Below are 21113 nucleotides of genomic sequence, written 5' to 3'. Positions count from 1 at the left end.
TTTGCCCCGAGCAAACTCCCAGCCGCCTCATGATATTTGAACAAGTGCTTTTTCACAAAACAGCCTTAGAAAAACAAAACAACAAACACTGATCGCTACAAACGTTAGTCAAACCTACAGGAGGGGGTGGGAAATCACGAAACGAAATGAAATATCCAAATCTTAGATTTGCCCCATCATATTTCTAAAGGGGTGGTGGGGGGATGGGGGGAATGACAGGGGAGAGGGGAAGCCAGTTGCCTCCCTGGAGAACCCTGCAGAGTGACTCCTCTTCGCTGCATCCTCGGCGTGCGCGCGCCCACACACGAAAAGGGTACTCTTATCTCTCGCTCCCTTGGGTACCACTCTTGTACATTTCGCCCGCTGGGCCCCGCCCCTTTCCTCCTCGCCGGGCCCCGCCCCTTCGGCTTGGAACGCGCTTCCCCGGGCTCCGATTGGCTGAAGCCCTGCCGTAGCTCGGGACCGGAGCCGCTGTGTCTCTAGCTCGCGTGCGGCCAGCAGTTTGCAGCAGCGGCAGCAGCAATAATAGCAGCAGCAGAAGAAGCAGCAGCAGCAGTGCGCGCCGGGTTGGGGGGAGGAGGAGGAGGTGGTGGAGGAAGGCAGAAGCCGGCGCTTGCAAAAGTCGGGCAGGGGGAGCGGGTAGTGAAATTTAAAATTTGGAAACAGAGAAGGAAGGGAAAAGGAAAGGAAAAAAAAGGGGGAGAAGCGGCGGACCGAGGAGCTGACCCGCTGGAGAGCGATGCAAGCCACTGCGGTCTGGCTGGCCTCTGCAAAGGCGCCCGCAGCCCGCCTGGTGGAGCCGCGGATTGGCTTCCAGAGAACTTAACATTAAAGAGAGACAGAGAGCGAGAGAGAGAGGGGGGAAGCATCCACCAATTTAGCTCTTCTTTGCAAGGGATTCTTATATTTATTCTTCCACCTGGCTTCCTGCTCCACCGGAGCTCCAGAGTTGTCCCCCCGCTCCTCCTCGCCCTCCTCCCTCCACAGTTTGCAAAAGGACGATGAGGTTTGCAACCAAACTTTCCTCGCCTGCGCTTTGTTCCCGTTGGCGACTAGCGGCCCGGAGGATGCCGAGTGCGAAATAATCATGGGGAGAGAGAAGAGGAGAAAGGAGAGTCTCCCCGGCGAAGGATTGCAACAGCGGCGCCTTTGATTCTTTCTCCCTCCCCCCCCGCCCTGCTTCGTGCCTCCCGCCCAGCGCAGAGCCGTCAGCGGTGGTTCCTTCTTCCTTTCTACCCCACCCCCGTTTAAACCACGGAATACCATCCACCAGCAGTTCCTCGTTTTGCACACCGAGGTGAGGAGGTGGGTACTGTGATCCAGGGTGCCCTCCCCCCCCTTGCTTGTGTTTCCTCTCTCTCTCTCCCCCCCCCCTTTAGTTTAGCCTGTAATTTGGGGGTGACATTGCCTCCGCTTTCTCATCTAGTGCACGGAGGTGCTTCGGCGGCAGTTCTCTAAGAAGACGCTCTCTCTGCCTTCTGATTTTGCCGAGCTGACTCCTTTCCCCACCCGCGCCTCCCAGGCCACCCCAGCCACCCGATCTTCCTTTCTCACCCAGGGCCAGTTTCGCTCGTGTGACATGACCGGACACGGATTTTTGCCTCTGCTAGTGGCCCTTTCCTTACGGCCCCTCCTCCGCATGCCCTAGCCTTACTTTCCGCCTAGCCTCCCTCTCTACACCCCGATTTCAGCCGCTCTTTATTACTGTCATTTTTCTAAAATAATAATCTCCGGATATCTGAACACCTTCGCCAAGCGGAGGCTCCCTCAGAGAGTCCGCGTTTTGCATAAAGGTCTGTACAATTTTGGGGGGGAAGGGAGTGGAAGTGAAGGAAAGGGGGGCAAGAAGAGAAAGAGATTTGCGCATGCCAGGTGCAAGTAAATTGAGGCGCCTCTCCAATATACAGACTGCACTTAGGATGTGTGTGTGTCTGTGATCCCCCCCCCCAAAAAAAAAATCTGAATATAGCTGTGCTGTAACTTAGAACTCTCCTTGACCTGGCTGAGTGGAAGATAAGGATTCAGTGTTTCTCTCCCCTCTTTAGGTGGTGTTGCTTATTCTAGGGACTGAGGCTGAAAGATTTGTGGCAGGGAAGCAAAAAGCAATTAGCTCTTAAAGTAACCACATCCAAAGTCTCCCCTTCCTTCTCCTGATTAACCCCCAGCCACCCACCCTGTCCAGCTCCCCTGCCTCTCTCCTTCTGATTCGCTCCTTTCTTTCTATCTATCGCTGAAACAAACCCCAAACTAGTAAGCCCAAATCCCTCCCTCTCTCCTCCAGCCGCAAAATCAACAGGCAACAAGAGGGAAGGGGAGGAGGAGGCAGTGGGTGCACTGAGCCGTGAGCTATGGATATTCTGTGCCCACTGCTCCGTTTGCTGCTCCTTCTCTTGTGGACTCGGGCTGGAGCCCTGATCAACCTGAAGTACTCAGTGGAGGAGGAGCAGAGAGCCGGCACCGTCATCGCCAACATCGCCAAAGATGCCCGAGACGCAGGCTTTGTGCTGGATCCCCGGCAGCCCACCGCTTTCCGCGTGGTCTCCAACTCTGCACCACACCTGGTGGACATCAACCCAGGCTCAGGGTTGCTGGTCACCAAACAGAAGATTGACCGGGACCTACTTTGCAGGCAGAGTCTAAAGTGCGTGATCTCATTGGAGGTCATGTCCAGCTCCATGGAGATCTGTGTGATCAAGCTGGAGATCAAAGACCTAAACGACAACGCGCCCAGCTTCCCCACAGACCAAATCGCACTGGAGATCTCTGAGGCTGCCAGCCCGGGGACCAGGGTACCATTGGAGAGTGCCTACGATCCGGACTCGGGCAGCTTTGGGGTGCAGAGCTATGAGATCACGCCCAATGACCTCTTCGGCTTGGAGACCAAGGTGCGTGGAGATGGTTCCCGCTTTGCTGAGCTGGTGGTCGAGAAGAGCCTGGATCGTGAGACTCAGTCTCATTACAGTTACATGATCACAGCTTTGGATGGGGGTGACCCACCCAACTTTGGCACTGTGGAGTTGAACATCAGGGTCCTTGACTCAAATGACAACAACCCTCTCTTTGAGGAGCCCGCATACACAGTCAGCGTGCCAGAGAACGCTCCCCCTGGCACGCCTGTCATCCGCCTCAATGCCACAGACCCTGACGAGGGCACCAATGGGCAAGTGTTGTATTCCATTCACAGCTTTGTGTCTGAGAAGGCCAGGGACCTCTTTCAAATCAACCCCCAGACGGGCCTGATCACGGTCAGTGGTGCAATTGACTATGAGGAAGGCCATGCCTACGAACTGGATGTGCAGGCCAAAGATCTTGGCCCCAGTTCCATCCCTGCGCATTGCAAGGTGACTGTCACTGTGCAGGATGCTAACGACAACCCCCCTCTCATTAACTTGCTCTCTGTCAACAGCGAGTTGGTTGAGGTCAGTGAGAATGCGCCTCCAGGCTACGTTATTGCCTTGGTGAGAGTATCTGACCGGGACTCTGGTGCCAATGGCCGGGTGCAGTGTAAACTGTTGGGCAGTGTGCCCTTCCGCCTGCAAGAGTACGAGAGCTTCTCCACTATCCTGGTGGATGGGCGTTTGGACAGGGAGCAGAGGGACCAGTACAACCTCACCATCCAGGCTAAGGACAATGGGATCCCAACTTTGCAGGCCACCAAATCCTTCACTGTCAAGATCACAGATGAGAATGACAACCACCCTCATTTCTCCAAACCTTACTACCAGGTCATTGTGCAGGAGAACAACACCCCTGGGGCCTACCTCCTTTCAGTTTCTGCAAGGGATCCTGATCTAGGCCTTAACGGCAGCGTCTCCTATCAGATTGTGCCATCCCAAGTCAGGGACATGCCTGTCTTCACCTATGTCTCCATCAACCCAAACTCGGGAGACATATATGCCTTGAGATCCTTCAACCACGAGCAAACCAAGTCTTTTGAGTTCAAGGTCTTGGCCAAAGACGGAGGCAACCCCTCCTTGCAAAGCAATGCCACTATCCGAGTTATTGTTCTGGATGTCAATGACAACACCCCTGTGATAACCGCTCCAACTCTAGTCAATGGGACTGCAGAAGTTTACATCCCCAGGAATGCTGGGGTTGGCTACTTGGTGACGGTGGTCAAGGCAGATGATTATGATGAAGGGGAGAATGGCAGACTTTCCTATGAGATGGCAGAAGGAGATAGAGGATTTTTCGAGATAGACCAGGTCAATGGTGAAATAAGAACCACCAGAGCATTTGGGGAAAATTCAAAGACTGCCTATGAGCTGATTGTGGTCGCCCACGACCACGGGAAAACATCTCTTTCAGCTTCTGCCTTGATTTTGATATATCTTTCTCCATCCTTGGATGCCCAGGAATCCATAGGATCTGTTAACCTGTCCCTGATTTTTATTATCGCCCTGGGTTCCATTGCTGCCATTCTGTTTGTCACCATGATCTTTGTAGCAGTAAAGTGCAAACGGGATAACAAAGAAATCAGGACCTACAATTGCAGGTAAAGTCTGTCTGTTTCTTGGTACCAGAAAAAAAAAGAAAGAATTTAGTGCCTGGCCTTTATAGCGTGCCATTTAAAACAAAATAAAATTGACTGCAAACAAAAGGAAGGCATCAAGTCGCTCCACATAAAATACCCACGGCCAATTCCTGGCTGACTTTTTTTTTTTTAAATGTGTTCACACACCCACCCAAATCCCAGTTAGTGAAGTGGATCTAATACGATGGCTTGGCACAAATTATCCTTAATCTAAAACAGGCCAGCTGGGATCAGTCTTAAATCTGTACTTCGCCTATCTTTGGAAAGTGTGTGTGTGTGTGTAGAAGTCCCACACACATCCCCCCCCCCCAAGTACATAAAATGTTAGTACAAGAAAAAGAACAAGGGAAGGGTTGCAGCTACCTTTTGGCATGTAGGTGTGGATATATGCCTCTATGGAGCTCTGTTCAGGCTAGGATGTGACAAATTGCTGGGGTGTTTTGTTAGGGTGGTTTTTTTCTGAGAATCACTGGAGTGATTCTCCATGGGGGAAGTTTGGGAGTAGGTGTTGTAGTGATGAATAAACCCATACTCACGGCAGTTGCCACGGGTGGACATTGCTTTTTAAGGGCCTATTCAATCCTGTCAATAGCCTGTCCCCACCAGATGAGGTCACTGTGGGTGCTTTTTAGAGCTGCACTTGTTTTCTCTGGGAGGTAAGGAACAGGGAGCTGGCAGAACAGGAGATGAAAGAAAGGAAGGTTCGGCTAGAAATGCACCACGGAAGCCTTTTTAAAAATTGTCTTTTTGAGAAAGAGAGAGAGAGAGAGGGAAGGCGAGTGCTTCCTTACACTAGGAAATTGTGCTGCAGGTTTTGCAAAGAGAAAACAACAGCTAAGCCATCTGTTCTACTCATCACCCCGGCAAAAAAAACCCCCACAACTTTAAGCCCAATTGATTGCTAAGTCAAAAGGTTGTCCATAGCTCTTTCCTGACACTTAAAATAATGCTGTCTTATTTTTGTTACACTTTTGTTCGGTGATCTTTTTAAGTCCGAGATGCGGGGCTCTGCATCTGAACCCCCCCCCCGCCTGTATTTGAAAGCTTAAGATGTGGATTGAAGTCCCCTGAATATGTAACAGCCAGGCGATTATTGTCTGTCTCTTGCTATTCTCTGTGTTGCACAAGTTAGTAGACAAACGCTAACCGCACATGAATATCAATTGGGCGCCATAAAGGAGCAGCTGCGGCGGCTCATAAATGGTTTAATCCTGTTACGAGCGAAATAGCCGTGACTTCTCCCTTCCTTCAGTCCTAAGTCATTTCTGATGGAAGGGATGGAAATTAATTTTGCCCTCTCTATTGAAACATACAAATGCCTCAGGCAATTTGGAGAATCTGGGAGAATGTGCAGCCTTTTAAAGTTTTATTTATACCGATATAATGACCGAGAGCTTGGAGTTTCTCTTTCATTCATTTTTACAATGGGCACCAGGGTTTTGTGTGTGCGCACACACACAGATGCATACATACCTGTGTGTGTACATGTGTGTTAGTGTGTGCACATAGGGAAAATCAGCTGCAAAAGTAAAACCATTAGATGTACTCTTCCAGGGAGCTACTTGGCTTTTAAATGAGAGCTAATATGCTGAATTTCTTTTCCATCTCGGTCCATTAAGCAAGGGCAGGCACTGAACATAAGCAGGAAAAAAGAATTTACAGTTGTGTCAATGCCACTAACAGATTTGCACTTCTGTATAACCAGTTGGTTTAGTGTGATGGCTCAGGGATTAATGAAGTGTGTGTTAATTAAATCATTGGCCAATAGGAGGAAACTGCACCATCACCACCCTCCAATAAGACAGCAGAACAAATGCGTGTAGGCAAAATTTTAGATTCTGCATTTTCAAACTTGAAAGATTTAGGCAAACACAGTTAAGGCATTTTTATGTGTCTGGATCTCTTCCCCCACACCTGGGGTTTTCGAAAATGTATAGAGATGTACACTGGGAGGAACATTTATTGACCGGAGTGAGGAACAAACCAGCTCTTTATACAGCCACACCAGAAGAGCTTTGAAAGTGAATGGAGAGAAGCATTCTTGCTGCAACGTATATTTTCTGTGGAAAAGAGCGGAGGGAGGGGTGGAAGGAGATGACGAGTGTCAGGAGCTGGGCAGTGTTCTTTAGTCCCACTGGCTCGGTTCTGATGGCTGCACATCAGCCTGCTGTGTCTGATTTTCAGACCTCCAGTGTGTTCAATTTGGATTCCTATCTCTCTCTTCCACTCCTTTTTTTTTTTTAAATCAACATCTTCTGACATTCATCTCCTATTACCCTTTCCTTTTCCAGTCCACTGTTCTCTCAGTAATCCATTAACCTTGCCTCTGGGGGAGGGTTCTTTAGTTCAGTGGTAGAATGGAAGCTTTTGCAACATGTAAAAGGCCTGAGGTTTAATCCTTGGTATCCCCAGTCAAGCGATTTCAGGTAGCAGGTGATGGGGAAAAGACTTCTCTTTGCCCGACATATTAAAAAGCTGCTGCCAAGCAGAATAGCTCATCCTGGGATAGCTGGCCCACTGGTCTGACTCAGTATGCAGAACTATATGTCCCTTTCTTTTGATATCTTTCCACTACTATCAGGAAATTTACATGATAATACCTTGGGAACAGGCAAACTTTCCTTCCTTCCTTCTTTCCTCCCTTCCATCCTGGGTTGCATTGCTCTTTATAGTGTCCTATATTTCAGTGAAGCTATATAAGCACAAATGTGCCAGGGGAGTTTAATAAAAAGTGCTCTTTCACTCGATGCATGTGATGAGAGGTAAAGATACTTTTTCTGGCTTAGTGTCGTTCGCCACCCTGGTCAAACTCCCCTGCTATCAATTAAGTAAGAATATAAGCAACATCCTTATGTAAGGTGGAAAGATCCTCTCAGGTTACTTCCTCTTGTGGTTTCATCATTACAGTTCCTGGATTTTCAAGCCAGGCAATTCTGAAAGTTAAGTGGACCCCACTTTTGGAAACAAGTATTTTCAGGCCTTGCTTAAAGTTGAACTGATTTCTTTCGGAAGACTGCAGTGCCTGGCATCTTCTCTGCATATCTACATCTGTGTGGCACTGATAACGATACACAGTCCCCAACGGTAATACCAAGCTACGGTTACTTCAATCTAGACTTACTGAGATAACGCTGAATGCGGTCATGTTTTTAATTATTTTTCTGGTCCTTGTTTACTGATAACTCCACTCCTCTGTCTCCCCCACTCTTTACCTTCTTTCCTTGTGTACAAGAGACAAAGCAGACCTACATTCTGTAAACCGATTGAAGGTCAAAAAGATAATTTTCTCCTTCTGAAGCGCAACACCTTTGTCTGCCAAAAGACAAACAAAACAAAAACAGTAGCCAACAGGAATGCTAAGTTTGAAGGGAGCAGGAAAGAGCTGGCATTGAGGGAAAGGTTCTGACTGGCCAGATGCGATGAGGAGAAACGAAACTGAAAAGAAAAGGCAGTCTACAGATGCAATAACATTTTCAAGACGGATGTTGCATCCTGGTCCACAAGTTCACAAAAACGACTTGCCCACAGAAATGCTTACTGGCCCACTAAACTGCTTTAAAAGGTCACCCGACTTTGTGGCCACTGATTTACTCACCGCAGGTGACCAGACAAGTGGCTGCTCACAAGTTTGCATTTGATAGTTTTACAACACACCTACAGGGGAGGTCGGGCAAAATGTTTGTGTCAGGTTTATTGCTATTGGGAACTGCAAATAGAACTGCTCCTTTCTCTGCTGGTTTTTCTCTCTCTCCCTGCTTTCCACGTTTTATATTAATCCGTTTAAATAACTTTTCAGATCCTTATTACCAATGGAAATGCATTCACTTTTCACTTCATGGATTTTTACATAAATTATTTTCTTCCCTTTTCTGCAGGCTGAACTATATCTCTGGTAACTAGATATCAACAATTCTAAGCAGCAGACAAAGCCAAGGGAACTTTTTGTGTGTGTGTCCTTATTCCTCACTTGTTGTCTTTATGTGTCTGACCAACAAACTTTATGCCTGTGAAAAAATAAAGACCCTCCGTTATCACAAGAGCCAAGTCGATGACCCTGCAGGTGGATGGGCAACCAGTCCTTTGGGATTCTCTGTTGACTAGTATACAGTCTTTTTTTGAGGATGAAGTAAGATACTCACTTTGCTTTCTTGTGTCCTGCAGAATTGCAGAGTACTCCTATGGGCACCAAAAGAAATCGAACAAGAAGAAAAAAATCAGCAAGAATGACATCCGCCTGGTGCCACGGGATGTAGAGGAGACCGATAAAATGAACGTTGTGAGTTGCTCCTCCCTCACGTCATCTCTCAACTACTTTGACTACCACCAGCAGACCTTGCCTCTGGGTTGCCGCCGATCTGAAAGCACTTTCCTCAACGTAGAAAACCAAAACAACAGGAACACGGGGTCCAACCATATCTACCACCACACCTTCACCGGCCAGAGCCCTCAGCAGCCAGATCTCATCATCAATGGGATGCCACTTCCGGAGGTGAGTGTGGAGGGGGCGGGACTTGAGAAATGTTGAGCTTTCCCTCATAAGGGATGGGGGGCATTGCCTTCATGGTCTGCTTGTGAATGCCCAGCATCATGTGTCTTGACTTTGGTTGGAAGTTGAATGCTGGGTTAGCTGGACCTAGGTTTAGATGGCTTTAAGAAATGTTTTGACATATTCATGGAGGACGAGGAAGTCTGGCAATGGTGGCTAGTGGTCCTGATGGCAATACAAGACTTCCACATTCATGGTCCTCATAGATCACTTGAGTAATAGCTCTTGGGGATGGATAACAAGGGAGTCCTATTGGCTCCATGCCATGATTGTGGGCTTCCCAGGACACCTGAAGACTCAGAGGTCCTTGATCTGACACAGAAAGTAGTCCTTAGGTTCTCACTCTATGACATACTTTAGGACTACAGTGGTACCTTGGTTTACAACCACAATCTGTTCCGGAGGTCTGTTTGTGAACCAAAACAGGTTGTAACACAAGGCATGCTTTCACCAATGGGGCCTCCAATTTTTTTTTGTTCGTAATTTAAAAAAAAATGAGTTGTAATAAAAAAAAAGGTTGCAAACCGGGACACGCACTTCTGGGTTTGATGTGTTTGTAATCCAAAACACATTCAAACCAAAACGTATGCAAACAAAGGTACCACTGTACTTGTCTAAGTGGAGCTGTTGGCATTGGTTCCTTCCATTAAACCAGGGTTGGAGAACCAATGGCCGCCCAGATATTGTTGGACACCAGCTCCCATCAGTCCCAGGAATAATCTGGACTGATGGGAGTTGTAGTTCAGCAGCAGCCACGGTTCCACGGGCTTCCCACCCCTACATTATGTTGACCCAACAATGTGCATGTGTGCATGTAAAAATAATGTCTAGAGAATTAATTTAGGCTTTATAGTTTGGTGTTTTTTATGTGACCCATCATCATTGTCTTACTGTGGCTGATCTGGATCTTTTCAGGTGTCATCCTGCAATTTAAACAAGAGCATTTAGCGCAGGTTGTGAATGCAGATTGAGCTTTCTTAATTTAAGTAGCGATTGAATGTTGATATTGCATATTGATATTGTATAGTTGGTGGCCAGATGTCACCACGTAAGATGCAGATAGGCATGGATTTTCTTCGGGCTTCTCTTCCTTTCTTCTGTCTTCATGAAACATGGCTGTCCCCGCTAGTGACATCATCATCCTGTCCTCATCCTCTGACTCTGTTTATGAACAGGATGTTAATTCTGACTATGTTAGTTACAAATGCATGGTAAAGGAGAAGTGTCTCAACATAAGAAGCATGGGTTTAAAAATAAGTCCATTGCTCCACCGCCTTTTATTTTAATTTTTATAAATGAAAAGACAAACTTGGGCTGGGGGGGGGAGAACCCCAAGGTTTGCAGAAGTAAAAAATCATACAAAACCAAAACACTTAGGGAAAATATCTAAGTGGGAGACACCCTCCCTTCAAACAGCCCAGTGGTGGGCGATTGTTTCTGTTTTGGACATGTTAAGCTATCTCTGTTTTCTTTCACTAATTCAGGCTACTGAACTGTAAGTTTATTGAGATTTGATCAGAAATTCATCCCGTTAACTGATTAAGGTTGCAATCCTGAGCATACTGGCTTGGGAAAAACCTTGATGAACTAAATGGGATTTAGCTCTGAGCTAAAAGGCACTGTCTTGGTTGTGCAAGAAACATGGTTACTCAACTAAACATCCTTTGATTGATTTGAGCAGGATGGTACAAGTAACTCGCATCTTACGCTTATTTAACTTATGCAATTGCAGCTTTGCGCAAGGTCCACCACTGATGGGAAACTGCCAGAGTTCTGAGAAGGCAGTGGGAGCGCCTCCTTCCCAAAGCTGAGCAAGCACTCAGTGGGTTTTGAGAAGGCAGCACAGGCTTTGGGAAGGTGGTGAGAGGACTCTGGGGTGCTAGGTACCCGAGCCCTCAAGCTGTCTTCCCAAGGCAACACAAGCACGGCCTTTGTAAAGTTGGCACTGGGTTTTGAGAAGGGAGCAGAAGGGTGCATGGGCACTGCCAGAGCAAGGCATGCCATTTTAGGGGGCAAAACTCAACTTTTGCAAAAAAATTTAGTGAAGGGTCTTAAAAATAAGTTTTTGGGGTGTGATGAATTCAAATCAGCCATTGTTTTTGTGATTGGAAAGCATTAGCTTTGATCAGTCTACTTTTGATGGAGGAGCACACAAACTGCTTTCAGAAAACCAAAGGATTTTAATTTTACCTTCTGAAAATGTCAGATAATGTGAAATAATAATAATAGGTGGGAATAATATTAATATGTATCGTAACCACAAGTACTTGGCAATCATTTTTAATGATTTCTGTGCAATCTTACAAATGTGTTACTTACCAGACAGAACTAATTTGCATTAATTTAACCAAAATGTCTTGAAGGATCTGGCAACTTCTGCTTCAGTGTATCTGAAGAAGTGTGCATGCACACGAAAGCTCATACCAAGTACTAACTTAGTTGGTCTTTAAGGTGCTACTGGAAGGAATTTTTTTATTTTGAATTCCCAAGTCATTTTCAGCATCTCTCATATTGGAATTTGAAAGCTAAAAACTCAACACGCCCTACTGCCAGAGCCCTCACTGCCTTGCCAAATGCAGGCAAGCAGATTTTGGGAAGGTTAAACCAGACTTTGGGGAGGGCTCTGGGACATTACACCTTCTTCCCCAGCAAGCACCCTGAGCTCTCACTCTACCCAGGCTTTGGAAAGGCAGCGGGAGGTCTCATGGCAGAGGCAGTTTTGGGATGACACACTTTGGGTTTGCCTGCACTTGTGCCACACTGCAGGAGGTGCCTCAACAATGCAGTAGAACAGAGCATGAGAAGCATTGCACAGGGCGCTGCTGAAATTTGAGAGCTTGAAGTCCACGACTGCTGTTGGACACTGCAGGAACCCTGGTGCCACCCTCCCAAAGCCACGCTAGTGCTCAGTAGGGTTTGGGAAGGCAGATCTGGGCTTTGTGAAGGATGCGACTGTGCTCCCCGGGCTTTGATTTTGGGAGGGCTGAGGGACACGGCCAGAGCCCTCGCCCCACCATTTCAAAGCCAGGCAAATATTTAGCGGGCTTTGGAGGGTGGCAGAAAGGCATTTGGTGCTGCCAGAGTTCTCACGCTCATGGGGCTTTGCATTCTCCGGGCTTGGGGAAGCATTGCCTTCCAAAAGCCAGGCAAGCGCTCTGCAGAGTTTGGGGAGGCGGTACCAAATTGGGTGGTCCAGAGACTCTTGGACAATGCCAGAACCCTTTTGCCATAGCCAAGCACTTACTGGACTATGGGAAGTCAACCACTCCTGGGCTTGCCAGAGCTCCTGTACTTACCAGCTGCAAGCACTCACTGGGTTTTGGGAGGTCAGCAGGAGGGCTCTGGCATGAGCTCCCACGCTGCCATTTCAAAGCCAGGCAACTAGAGCTTTTGGACCTCCTTTCCAAAATGGGGCAAGCACTCAGCGGGCATTGGGAAAGCTGGCAGAAAGGCTCTTGGATGCGGGCAAAGTTCTCACACTCGTGAGGCTTTGCACTCATTGAACTTTGGGAAGTGCTGCCTTCCCAAAGCCAAGCAAGTGCTCCGCAGGGTTTGGGAAGATGGTGGGAGGGTTTTGGGACTGTGCTAGAGCTCTTAGACCAGAACACTTGTGCTGCCTTCCAAAAGCCAGGCAAGCTCTCAGCAGTTTTTGGTAAGGTGGAACTGGGCTTTAAGAAGGCAGCAGGCTCTGGGAAGCTGGCCAGCCCTTGTACCACCATTTCAAAGCTGGGCATGTGCTCAGCAGGCTTTGGGAAGGTGGCAAGAGGGCTATGGGATGCCCTCACACCTCCTTTCCAAAGTTGAGTAAGCAGCCTTCTTGTATGTGGCCCAGTTCCGGTGGTTCCTGGTTCTACACATTTTTGTTTATATGTGTGGACCCCCAGAACCAAACTCTCAGGCAAAATGTGAATCACCTGTATAGTGGTTGGACTGTATTACTCAGGAGTCCTGGGTTTGAGTCCTTTCTCAGCCTTGGATGACCCCAGGCCAATCATGCTCTTTCAGGCTGGCCCACAGGAGCATAGCAAGCTGCCTTCTACTGAGGACATTGCTTCCTCTAGTTTGGTATTGTCCACACTGACTGGCAGCCGTAGCTTTCCAGGGTTTCTTGCAGGTGTCTCTCCCAGTCTTACCTGGAGACTGAATTGGGGACCTTCTGCCTTCATAGCAGATGCTCTGCCACAGAGCCATGGTGCTACCCACATAGCGTGTCTGGGGAAACCCAGCCAGATGGGCGGGGTATAAATTATTATTATTATTAAAGGATGTGACTACATGTGCAGTCTCTCAAACACCTGGGGAGGAGTTGGGATGCAAACTTCAACACTTAAAGCTGCTATAAATAAGGTATTATAAAATCCAAATGAAATTCAAGAGCCTCGTGGTTTGATTACAGAGTTACTTAGGTGAGCATCAGCACTACTTGATGGAACGGGCAGAGCTTTTTCAAATCACAAAGTCGGAAGGGGCATCATGAAGGTCATCAACCTAGTCCCTTGCTTGATGTAAACTTGTGGACAGCTTCCAGTTGAAGCTGAATAACGGAAGATTCTGAAATGACAAAGGAAACTTATTTTCACATCGCGTAGTTAAGCAGTGGCATTTGCTCCCACAAGGGGCAGTGACAACCACCAACTTGGGTGGCTTTCAAAGAGGGCTAGATAAATTTGCGGACGATAAAGCTGGCTACTGGTCCTGATAGCTGTGTTCTGTCTCCACTGTCAGAGGGCAGTAGTGCTTCAGTTGTTGGAAACCACAGGAGAGGATAGTACTCTTGGGCTCACATCCTGCCCATGGGCTTCCCCAAGGGCTGGCCAAAGTGTTAACAGGATGCTGGACTAGATGAGCTTCTTATGTTCCTAGGACCTGCAATGCAGGCTGCAGCTCAAATCATGCCTGGCAAATGGCTGCCTGGCCATTTGAATGCTCTTTCAGCATAGGAGAACCTATCACTTCCAGAGGCTGCTCTTTGCATTAGGAAGTTTCTTCTCCCGATGAGCTGAAGCCACCCAGAGTGGCTGGGGAAACCCAGCCAGATGGGTGGGGTATAATTATTATTATTATTATTATTATTATGAAGCCTGTTTCTCTGCAATCTCCAGCTCTTGGTTCTTGCCGTGCCCTGTTGAGCAGCAGAGGGAGCTTTCCCATTATATAATGGCTTGCTTCCAGATGGAAGGACCACTGCTCTAGCTGGTGGATCACACAGATTTGTATGTAGCAGGCTCCCGGTTCAATCTGTGGCACCTCCACTTAAAACGATCAGACAGGAGAGAATCGGAGAGATGCTCTTCTGCCTGAGGGTCCTGAACAGCTGCTGCCAGTCAGAGTAGAAAACTCTGGGCTGGGTGGAGAAATGGTCCTCTCTTGAATCAGGCAGCTCCCTATGTTCCACCATGATGATTACGTCATTGGTGGCTGGTGTCCATTGGTACTGGTGGGGAGGAAGGCAGGGAGCCCGAGCAGTCAATGGCAAGCAGATCCAGCTAATTGTAGTTATGACCCTCATCTTCTTCCCTGCTGGATCTTACACTGAGACTAAGGGGGGGGGGAGCTGACAGGTTGTGCTGCCACACCCGTGACTGGTTGTAGGTAAGGAGGCAGGCAAGTGAGGGCTAGTTGTTAGTAGACTGAGGGTGGTGGAATAATGGACCAGTCACCATTGGTGTATCAGGTGTCTCTAACACATCACATAAAAAAGGAAGAAAAGTATGAAAGCCGTTGCGGATTTCAGTGAAATGAAGCCAATTTCCCCGAGGGTGATTTTCCTACATCTGTCCCTTTTTATATTTGAATGATGAAATGCCTTATTATTATGTTCCTTGCTTCCCCCCTTCTTGGGAGGGGAGAAAACACCCACATGCTGTGAAACAGTGAAACTTTTATCATGAGATAAGCCATTTTCTTTGCTGCTAGGAGAAGGAAATGCACATGGATTTGTGCTCACAACCCTTCTGTTGGGCATCCTTGACTAACGCTGGTTTGTTGCTCTTTGAATTATTATTTGGTATTAAGTAAAACAATCAAAGGTTTTGTCATGTTTCCTGCTTTAAACAGAATAACAAAGCTGAGAAGCTGTTGAAATATTTATGACCTGCTCCGCTCCGCTCTTTGTTTTTTGTCTTTTTTGGTAAATGCAGGTGACTATGGATTTACTTCTTTGTAAACAGGTACACTGATGATGACTTTAGTTTTTGGGGGGTGATGAGCCCAATCCAGAGATTTATCACAGGCAATGTCTGCCTGATTTCTAGTGGGAGGAAGTTCCATAGAGTTGGTCCCACTACACTGACGACACAACTCTTGGTCCTTGCATAATTCCTCTGTAAAGACAGATACAGTAGTTCTTTCACCCCTTTACTCTGGCACCAACAGCAGCAAAATCACTCCCCTTGATGCCCTTTAACTGCTGTCTCCTCTACATAGATGCCTAAAGACAGGTCTCTGACAAAGCTTCTGTTGTTGTCCAAGGAGCCCCTTGCCTGTGTTTTGGCTCACATGAGGTTGAGTCAGGGGATGGAGCAAATGCTGTTGACCAAGGGCTGCCCATGTAGTGACTTCAAGATATTGTTGGGACCACAATTCCCACCAGTCAGGGATGATGGAAGCTGTAGAAGGTCAACATGTCTGATTTTTCTGCTGTTGGCCTGTCAGCCCTTAAACAGTCATGGCTTCCCCCAAGGAATTCTGGGAGCTGGAGTTTGATAAGGCTGCTGAGAGTTGCCAGGAGACCCCTGTTCCCCTCACAGAGCTACAATTCCCAAAGTAGTTTAATAATAAATCCCCCTTCCTAGGGAACACTAGGCATGAGGGGCATAGAGGTCTAATAATCCTCAGCACCTTAACAAATTTCAGGAATCTTTGTGAGATGCCATGCCTGTTTAATGTAGTATCAAAGTGCTTTATGGTGTGAATGTGGCCATAAATCCTTTAATTCAGGCATGGGGCATATTAGGCAGGCTTTGCAGTTTCAAACATTTTTAGCTTTGTTTAGTAAATAAAATAGATGTGCTAAATTAGAGCACTCCCTAAGGCATCAGAAAATTTTTCCTATGCAAATCAACCTATGCAAACCTAACTTGCATAGGCCATTTCCCCCCCAATTGTTCAGCCTCCTGGCACCAGGTATATCAGACCAGTGATTCAGGCTCTGGACATCTGATATATCAGAGGCAGATGGATTGCATGCAGGTGCAGGCCGAAGTCAGGCCAGGTGTCAGGCAGTCTGTCTCAGCACAGAAAGAAAGCCAAGCTCTCCCAGCAGCTGCAAGTTGCTAGGTTGCTGGTCTTGTAGTCCATTGGGATTAACAGATTAGCCCTTGGACATTACCTTACTTTCCTGCTTTGCAGGGTGTTAGACTAGATGATCCTCAAGGTCTCTTCCAACTCTACAATTCTAGGATTTTCCAGGTTAGGGCAGGGGGTGTCATGGGATGCTGTAGCGCACACTCTGCTAGGATGGCCTGGATTTGTTCACTCTGCTGACTGGTTGCCCCAGTGGCACTATGGGGGGTTGCCCTGGTGGTAACTATCATTATTTTTGTGGGGGTTTAAAGAAAAGGGGACATGGGTGGCGCTGTGGTCTAAACCACAGAGCCTAGGGCTTGCCAATCAGAAGGTCAGCGGTTCAAATCCCCGCGAAGGAGTGAGCTCCCGTTGCTCGGTCCCTGCTCCTGCCAACCTAGCAGTTCAAAAGCATGTCAAAGTGCAAGTAGATAAATAGGTACACCTCCGGCGGGACGGTAAATGCTGTTTCCGTGTGCTGCTCTGGTTCGCCAGAAGCGGCTTAGTCATGCTGGCCACATGACCCGGAAGCTGTACCCCGGCTCCCTCAGCCAGTAAAGCGAGATGAGCGCCGCAACCCCAGAGTCAGCCACAACTGGACCTAATGGTCAGAGGTCCCTTTACCTTATACTATAACACAACACACATATCTTTCTCTGTGTCTGCACTGCAGTGTGGACATTTACAAACCATGCTTTGTGGTTAGATCTATTTCTAGAAGAGCCAAAGTAGCATGTTGCTTTCCAGCATCTGTCAGGGCAAATGGGGCGCTGCCCCGCCAACCCCAGCCTGCCCTCAGCCACCCCATTCCCAGCTGCTTGCCTTCTTCCTTACATACAACCATTGGGGTGGCCTTGGCTGCCAGCTTCCCACAGTTGCCTTTGTAGAACTCAGGCAGAAAATGGGAACAAAGCTAGAATGAATTGTCTCTGCCTGTCATCAGCTCTGGCTCCACCTACTGTTGGCCTCCTGCCCTGCCTGTCCCAATGGGCACCATCCTCTGCGGCTGTTTTCTGTTCCCTGGGAGGCTTAGGAGAAACAGCGCTGATACCTTGAGAGGAATGCTGTTTTCCATCCCTCCGCTCCAACAGAGCTTTTATGCTTTCGCTAGTTGCATATGTGACCACAGGTTTGTTTGCATATGGATTGGAGATGGAGATTAAAGCATCCAGATAAACACTGGGATAAATCAACAAGGTTTTACCTTTTTTTAAAAAACAAAACCCAACAGCTATGAATTTCCCGTAGACCCTTTTCTGCCCTCCTTTGTCTCTCTTTCTGTGGCTAGGTGTGCACAGTCCCTCAGGTAAGATGGCAGTAGACCTCAACTGCAGGCTGTGACGGGCTCTTAGAAAGCTCCCACCTGTCCCACATAGGTGTTATGTTCCGGAATGATCAGGAAGGTTTGGAACCCAGGTTGGTGGGAAGGGATGTAACTAGGTGGTAGGGCATCTGGTTAACATGCAGAAGGTCCCGGGTTCTATCCCTGGCATCTCCAGGGAGGGGCTGGAAATGCCCCATCTGAAATCCCGGAGAGCTGCTGCCAGTCAGCACTGAGCTTGATGGACTAGTGGTCAGACATGGTTCAAGGTAACGTTCTGTGTAACCATGTGTAACCAAAAGGATCTGTAACCATGGGGTCTAAGAAGCTTGGTGATAGAGCATCTGCTCTGCATGCAGAAAGTCTCAGATTCTATCCCTGGCATGTCCAGGTTGGGCTGAAAGGGTCCCCTGTCTGGAATCCTAGACAGTCATAATCAGCCAGTGTGGACTGCAATGAGCTGGATGAACCAGTGGCCAGAGTCAGTGTGAGGCATTTTCTATGTCCCTAAGCTGTTTGTGCACCTACTTCAGAGGGAGAGGGAAAAATGTGTCCCTTTCTGCTTGGTTCTTTCCTCACCTCTCCCCCTAAGAACTACCTTCTCCTCCCTGGCAATCATTCCCCAGTACCTGTTGCCATTACTTTTCCCGCTATTTCCTCTGGCTTATGAATTTCCCCCCAGCTCTGTGTCTTGTTTTGGGAACTGCGGCATATAAATAAGACCACAATAAGAGCCCTGATGGATCACGCCAGGAGCCCATTTACTCCAGTGTTCTGCTCTCGCAGTGGCCAACCAGATACCTGAAGGAAGCCCGTAAGCAGGACTTGAATGCAAGAGCATTACTCTCCCTTCTTGTTGTTTCAAGCAATGGGTGGTGGAGGTAGCTGGGCATGCAACTGTTAAAAACGCAGGAGGTGGTGATGGTAGTGGCATCGGCGTCAAGTGTAATACTCCTGGGCAGAAACGGTAGGGTAGAATGTCCTTTTTTTCAAAAAGCAATGTCCTCTATCCTTCATTACTTAATGCAATTTGTGATAATTGCTGTTTTTCTGCTTGGTGGGTCTGCAAAACAAAGAGGAACAGCAGTAGTTTAATCCCCACTGAGGTGGTCTCTCAGTTGAAGTTAATGTGGGAGTAGACTGGTATTAAAAGGCAGGTGTGAGCATGCTCATCTGAGCGTTAAAGTAAGCAGCGTTAAAGTAAGCACTGTTGCGTGGTTATAGAGCTAGCATAGCAGAGTGGCATAGGAACCAACTCCACTTACTTGGGAGTAAGCTTCAATATAATGTTCTCCCGAGTGAGCATGGTTAGGACTGCACTGTAAGAGAATTATCTGCAGTGCGTACTTTCTGCCTGCTTTCTACTGGCTTAAGTCATGGTTTTCCAGTGCTGGACCGGATCATAGTTTGATGAGCAGTTCTGAGAATTCTGTTAAGGATCCCTGGGCTCTTCAGAAAAGCCCCAGTTCCCAGTGCTCCCAGGACAGTGGGGATGATGATCAAACCAGTTTAAGGCTGTTGTCCTGACCCTTCTTGCGTGACAGCAAGTCCCATTGAATTCAACAGGACTTACTTCTGGGTAGATATGGTTAGGCTCACCAACAGAGTAAGTTGAGGGGCCTTGGTTGAAATCTCACCTGAACTGGGTTGAAATCATTAGGGGTTTTTATGCCAGCCAGTATTTCTCCTGGCACCCATGGGCAACTGCCAGGGCCCACTGGAGTTGCCACTCTATGTGCCTTTCTATAGGCTTATCCGGCTGCTGTGGTGAGAAGTCGCTTACCTTTGTGACTCTCCTACAATACCTTGAAAATAATACTCATTTTAATATGGCTTTGTAGCATCTGGGGATGCCCATGACTGGGGTGGGGAGTGGGGAGTAGTTGACGAGGAAACCGAGCGGGCAGAGATGGGATGGGAGATAGGAATGAGTCCACCACTGGGCACTTTGCTGGAGGCCCCCTCGAACTCATTCCCCAGCAACATGGGAAGATATCACCACCCACACCTGTACAGGAGTGTTTGAAGAACAGCCGAGATGAAAGGAGGCACTGAGTGCTCATGCTGAGTTGAGATTTCTGCCCCTTTCCCTACTCTGACTACATTTTCCATAGCTTTCTCCGTTTCGATTATGTTGTGCCAAGTTTCACCCTAGAAAGCTCCAAACTCGCACAGTCTTGGCCTTTTCAAGGTTACCTACTCCGAATTGGTGCCAAGGCAACTTCTGCATCATTGCACAAATGCCCAGAGCCAATAGTGAGTGCAACAGCCTGTAGCTGCTGGGAGTGAGGGAGTGTCTAAAATGCAATTAACAGAGTACAGCAGATGTAATATAGCACCGTTCCAGAGAATTAAAGCTCTGTTTCGCTGCTGGTGTTGATATGAAAACCATAATGTGGTTTTTTCCAACTACACATGAATGGCATTGACCTGTGAATAATATCGGTTGCTGTTATATTAGTTGTTGTGTCAGTCCTGGATTCAGATTATATATACTTCACAACTGTATTGGGCAAAAAACACAGCAAGCTTTTGAGTTGCACAGAATCCTTCAGGTGGGATTAAGAAGAGGAAAACCGAACTGTGTATAAATAGAACAGGAGAAGCTTATGTGTGTTTTCTAACTGCAGAACTTCAAGGCACTACCACTAATACTGAGTGGTTTTGCGATGTGTAAATCTAATGGATTCAACATCCAATCCAACTATTTTTCCTTGGAAGTGTGTCCCTTCAGTTTTAACAGGGTTTGGATCATTTAGAGATGACCTGCGTATGCAGCAGGGTCACACAGCACAATTGTATTTGGCCTGTATGCCAACGTGTTCTTGGGAGCACACGATTAAATGTATTTCTGATTTTCTGTGAAAAATGCTCCCTGCACCTTTGCAAATTATAACGTTGTGAGAAGAGTTCTAAGCCAGCTTTCTCCTATACATACAACTTTTCCATTGGCGCAGGGACCTTTCTCTTCTTCTTCTTCTTCCATGGGGGAGCATTTAGAGGTGTGACTTCATCTGCCTTCAGCCTGTTGTGGCATAGACCAGGCAGAGTGGGATTGCGCGAGTCTCTTGAACGTGTAGATGACATGCTTTGCACATGCTAGCATGTTTAGGACAACATCCTGAGTTGTTTAAAAACCAGAAGTTGATTCCCAAATTGATTCAAAATCTGTAATTGATTGATAACACTGGGAAGTGGTCACTCTCATTGGGGTTTTAAGCATGTTCAAGTAACTGTTTGCATGAATGCTGTCAAAAGTAACATAAAATGGCATCTCCTGGATTCTAGGACTCAGCTAAAGATAAAGGGACCCCTGACCATTAGGTCCAGTCGTGGCCGACTCTGGGGTTGCGGCACTCATCTCGCTTTATTGGCCGAGGGACCCGGCGTACAGCTTCCGGGTCATGTGGCCAGCATGACTAAGCTGC

At 47.6% G+C, this 21113-nt stretch overlaps 1 protein-coding gene across 2 annotated transcripts in view; it reads left to right on the top strand.

Annotated features, from left to right (window-relative positions):
* The first annotated feature begins 1314 nt into the window (after positions 1-1314).
* PCDH19 (protocadherin 19) overlaps positions 1315-21113 on the top strand; it is a 143681-nt gene continuing 123882 nt past the window's right edge. For both annotated transcript variants that reach the window (XM_082208594.1, XM_082208593.1), the window contains exons 1-2: positions 1315-4495; positions 8696-9023. In XM_082208594.1, the coding sequence (XP_082064720.1) occupies positions 2349-4495; positions 8696-9023 (2475 nt within the window). In that variant the 5' untranslated portion in view covers positions 1315-2348. The remainder of the gene's footprint in view (positions 4496-8695; positions 9024-21113) is intronic.

Source organism: Podarcis vaucheri (genome assembly GCF_965113315.1).
Source record: "Podarcis vaucheri genome assembly, chromosome: Z".
Taxonomy (NCBI): domain Eukaryota; kingdom Metazoa; phylum Chordata; class Lepidosauria; order Squamata; family Lacertidae; genus Podarcis; species Podarcis vaucheri.
The sequence above is the reverse complement of the archived record's forward strand: the minus strand, read 5'-3'. Positions and strand labels throughout refer to the sequence as shown.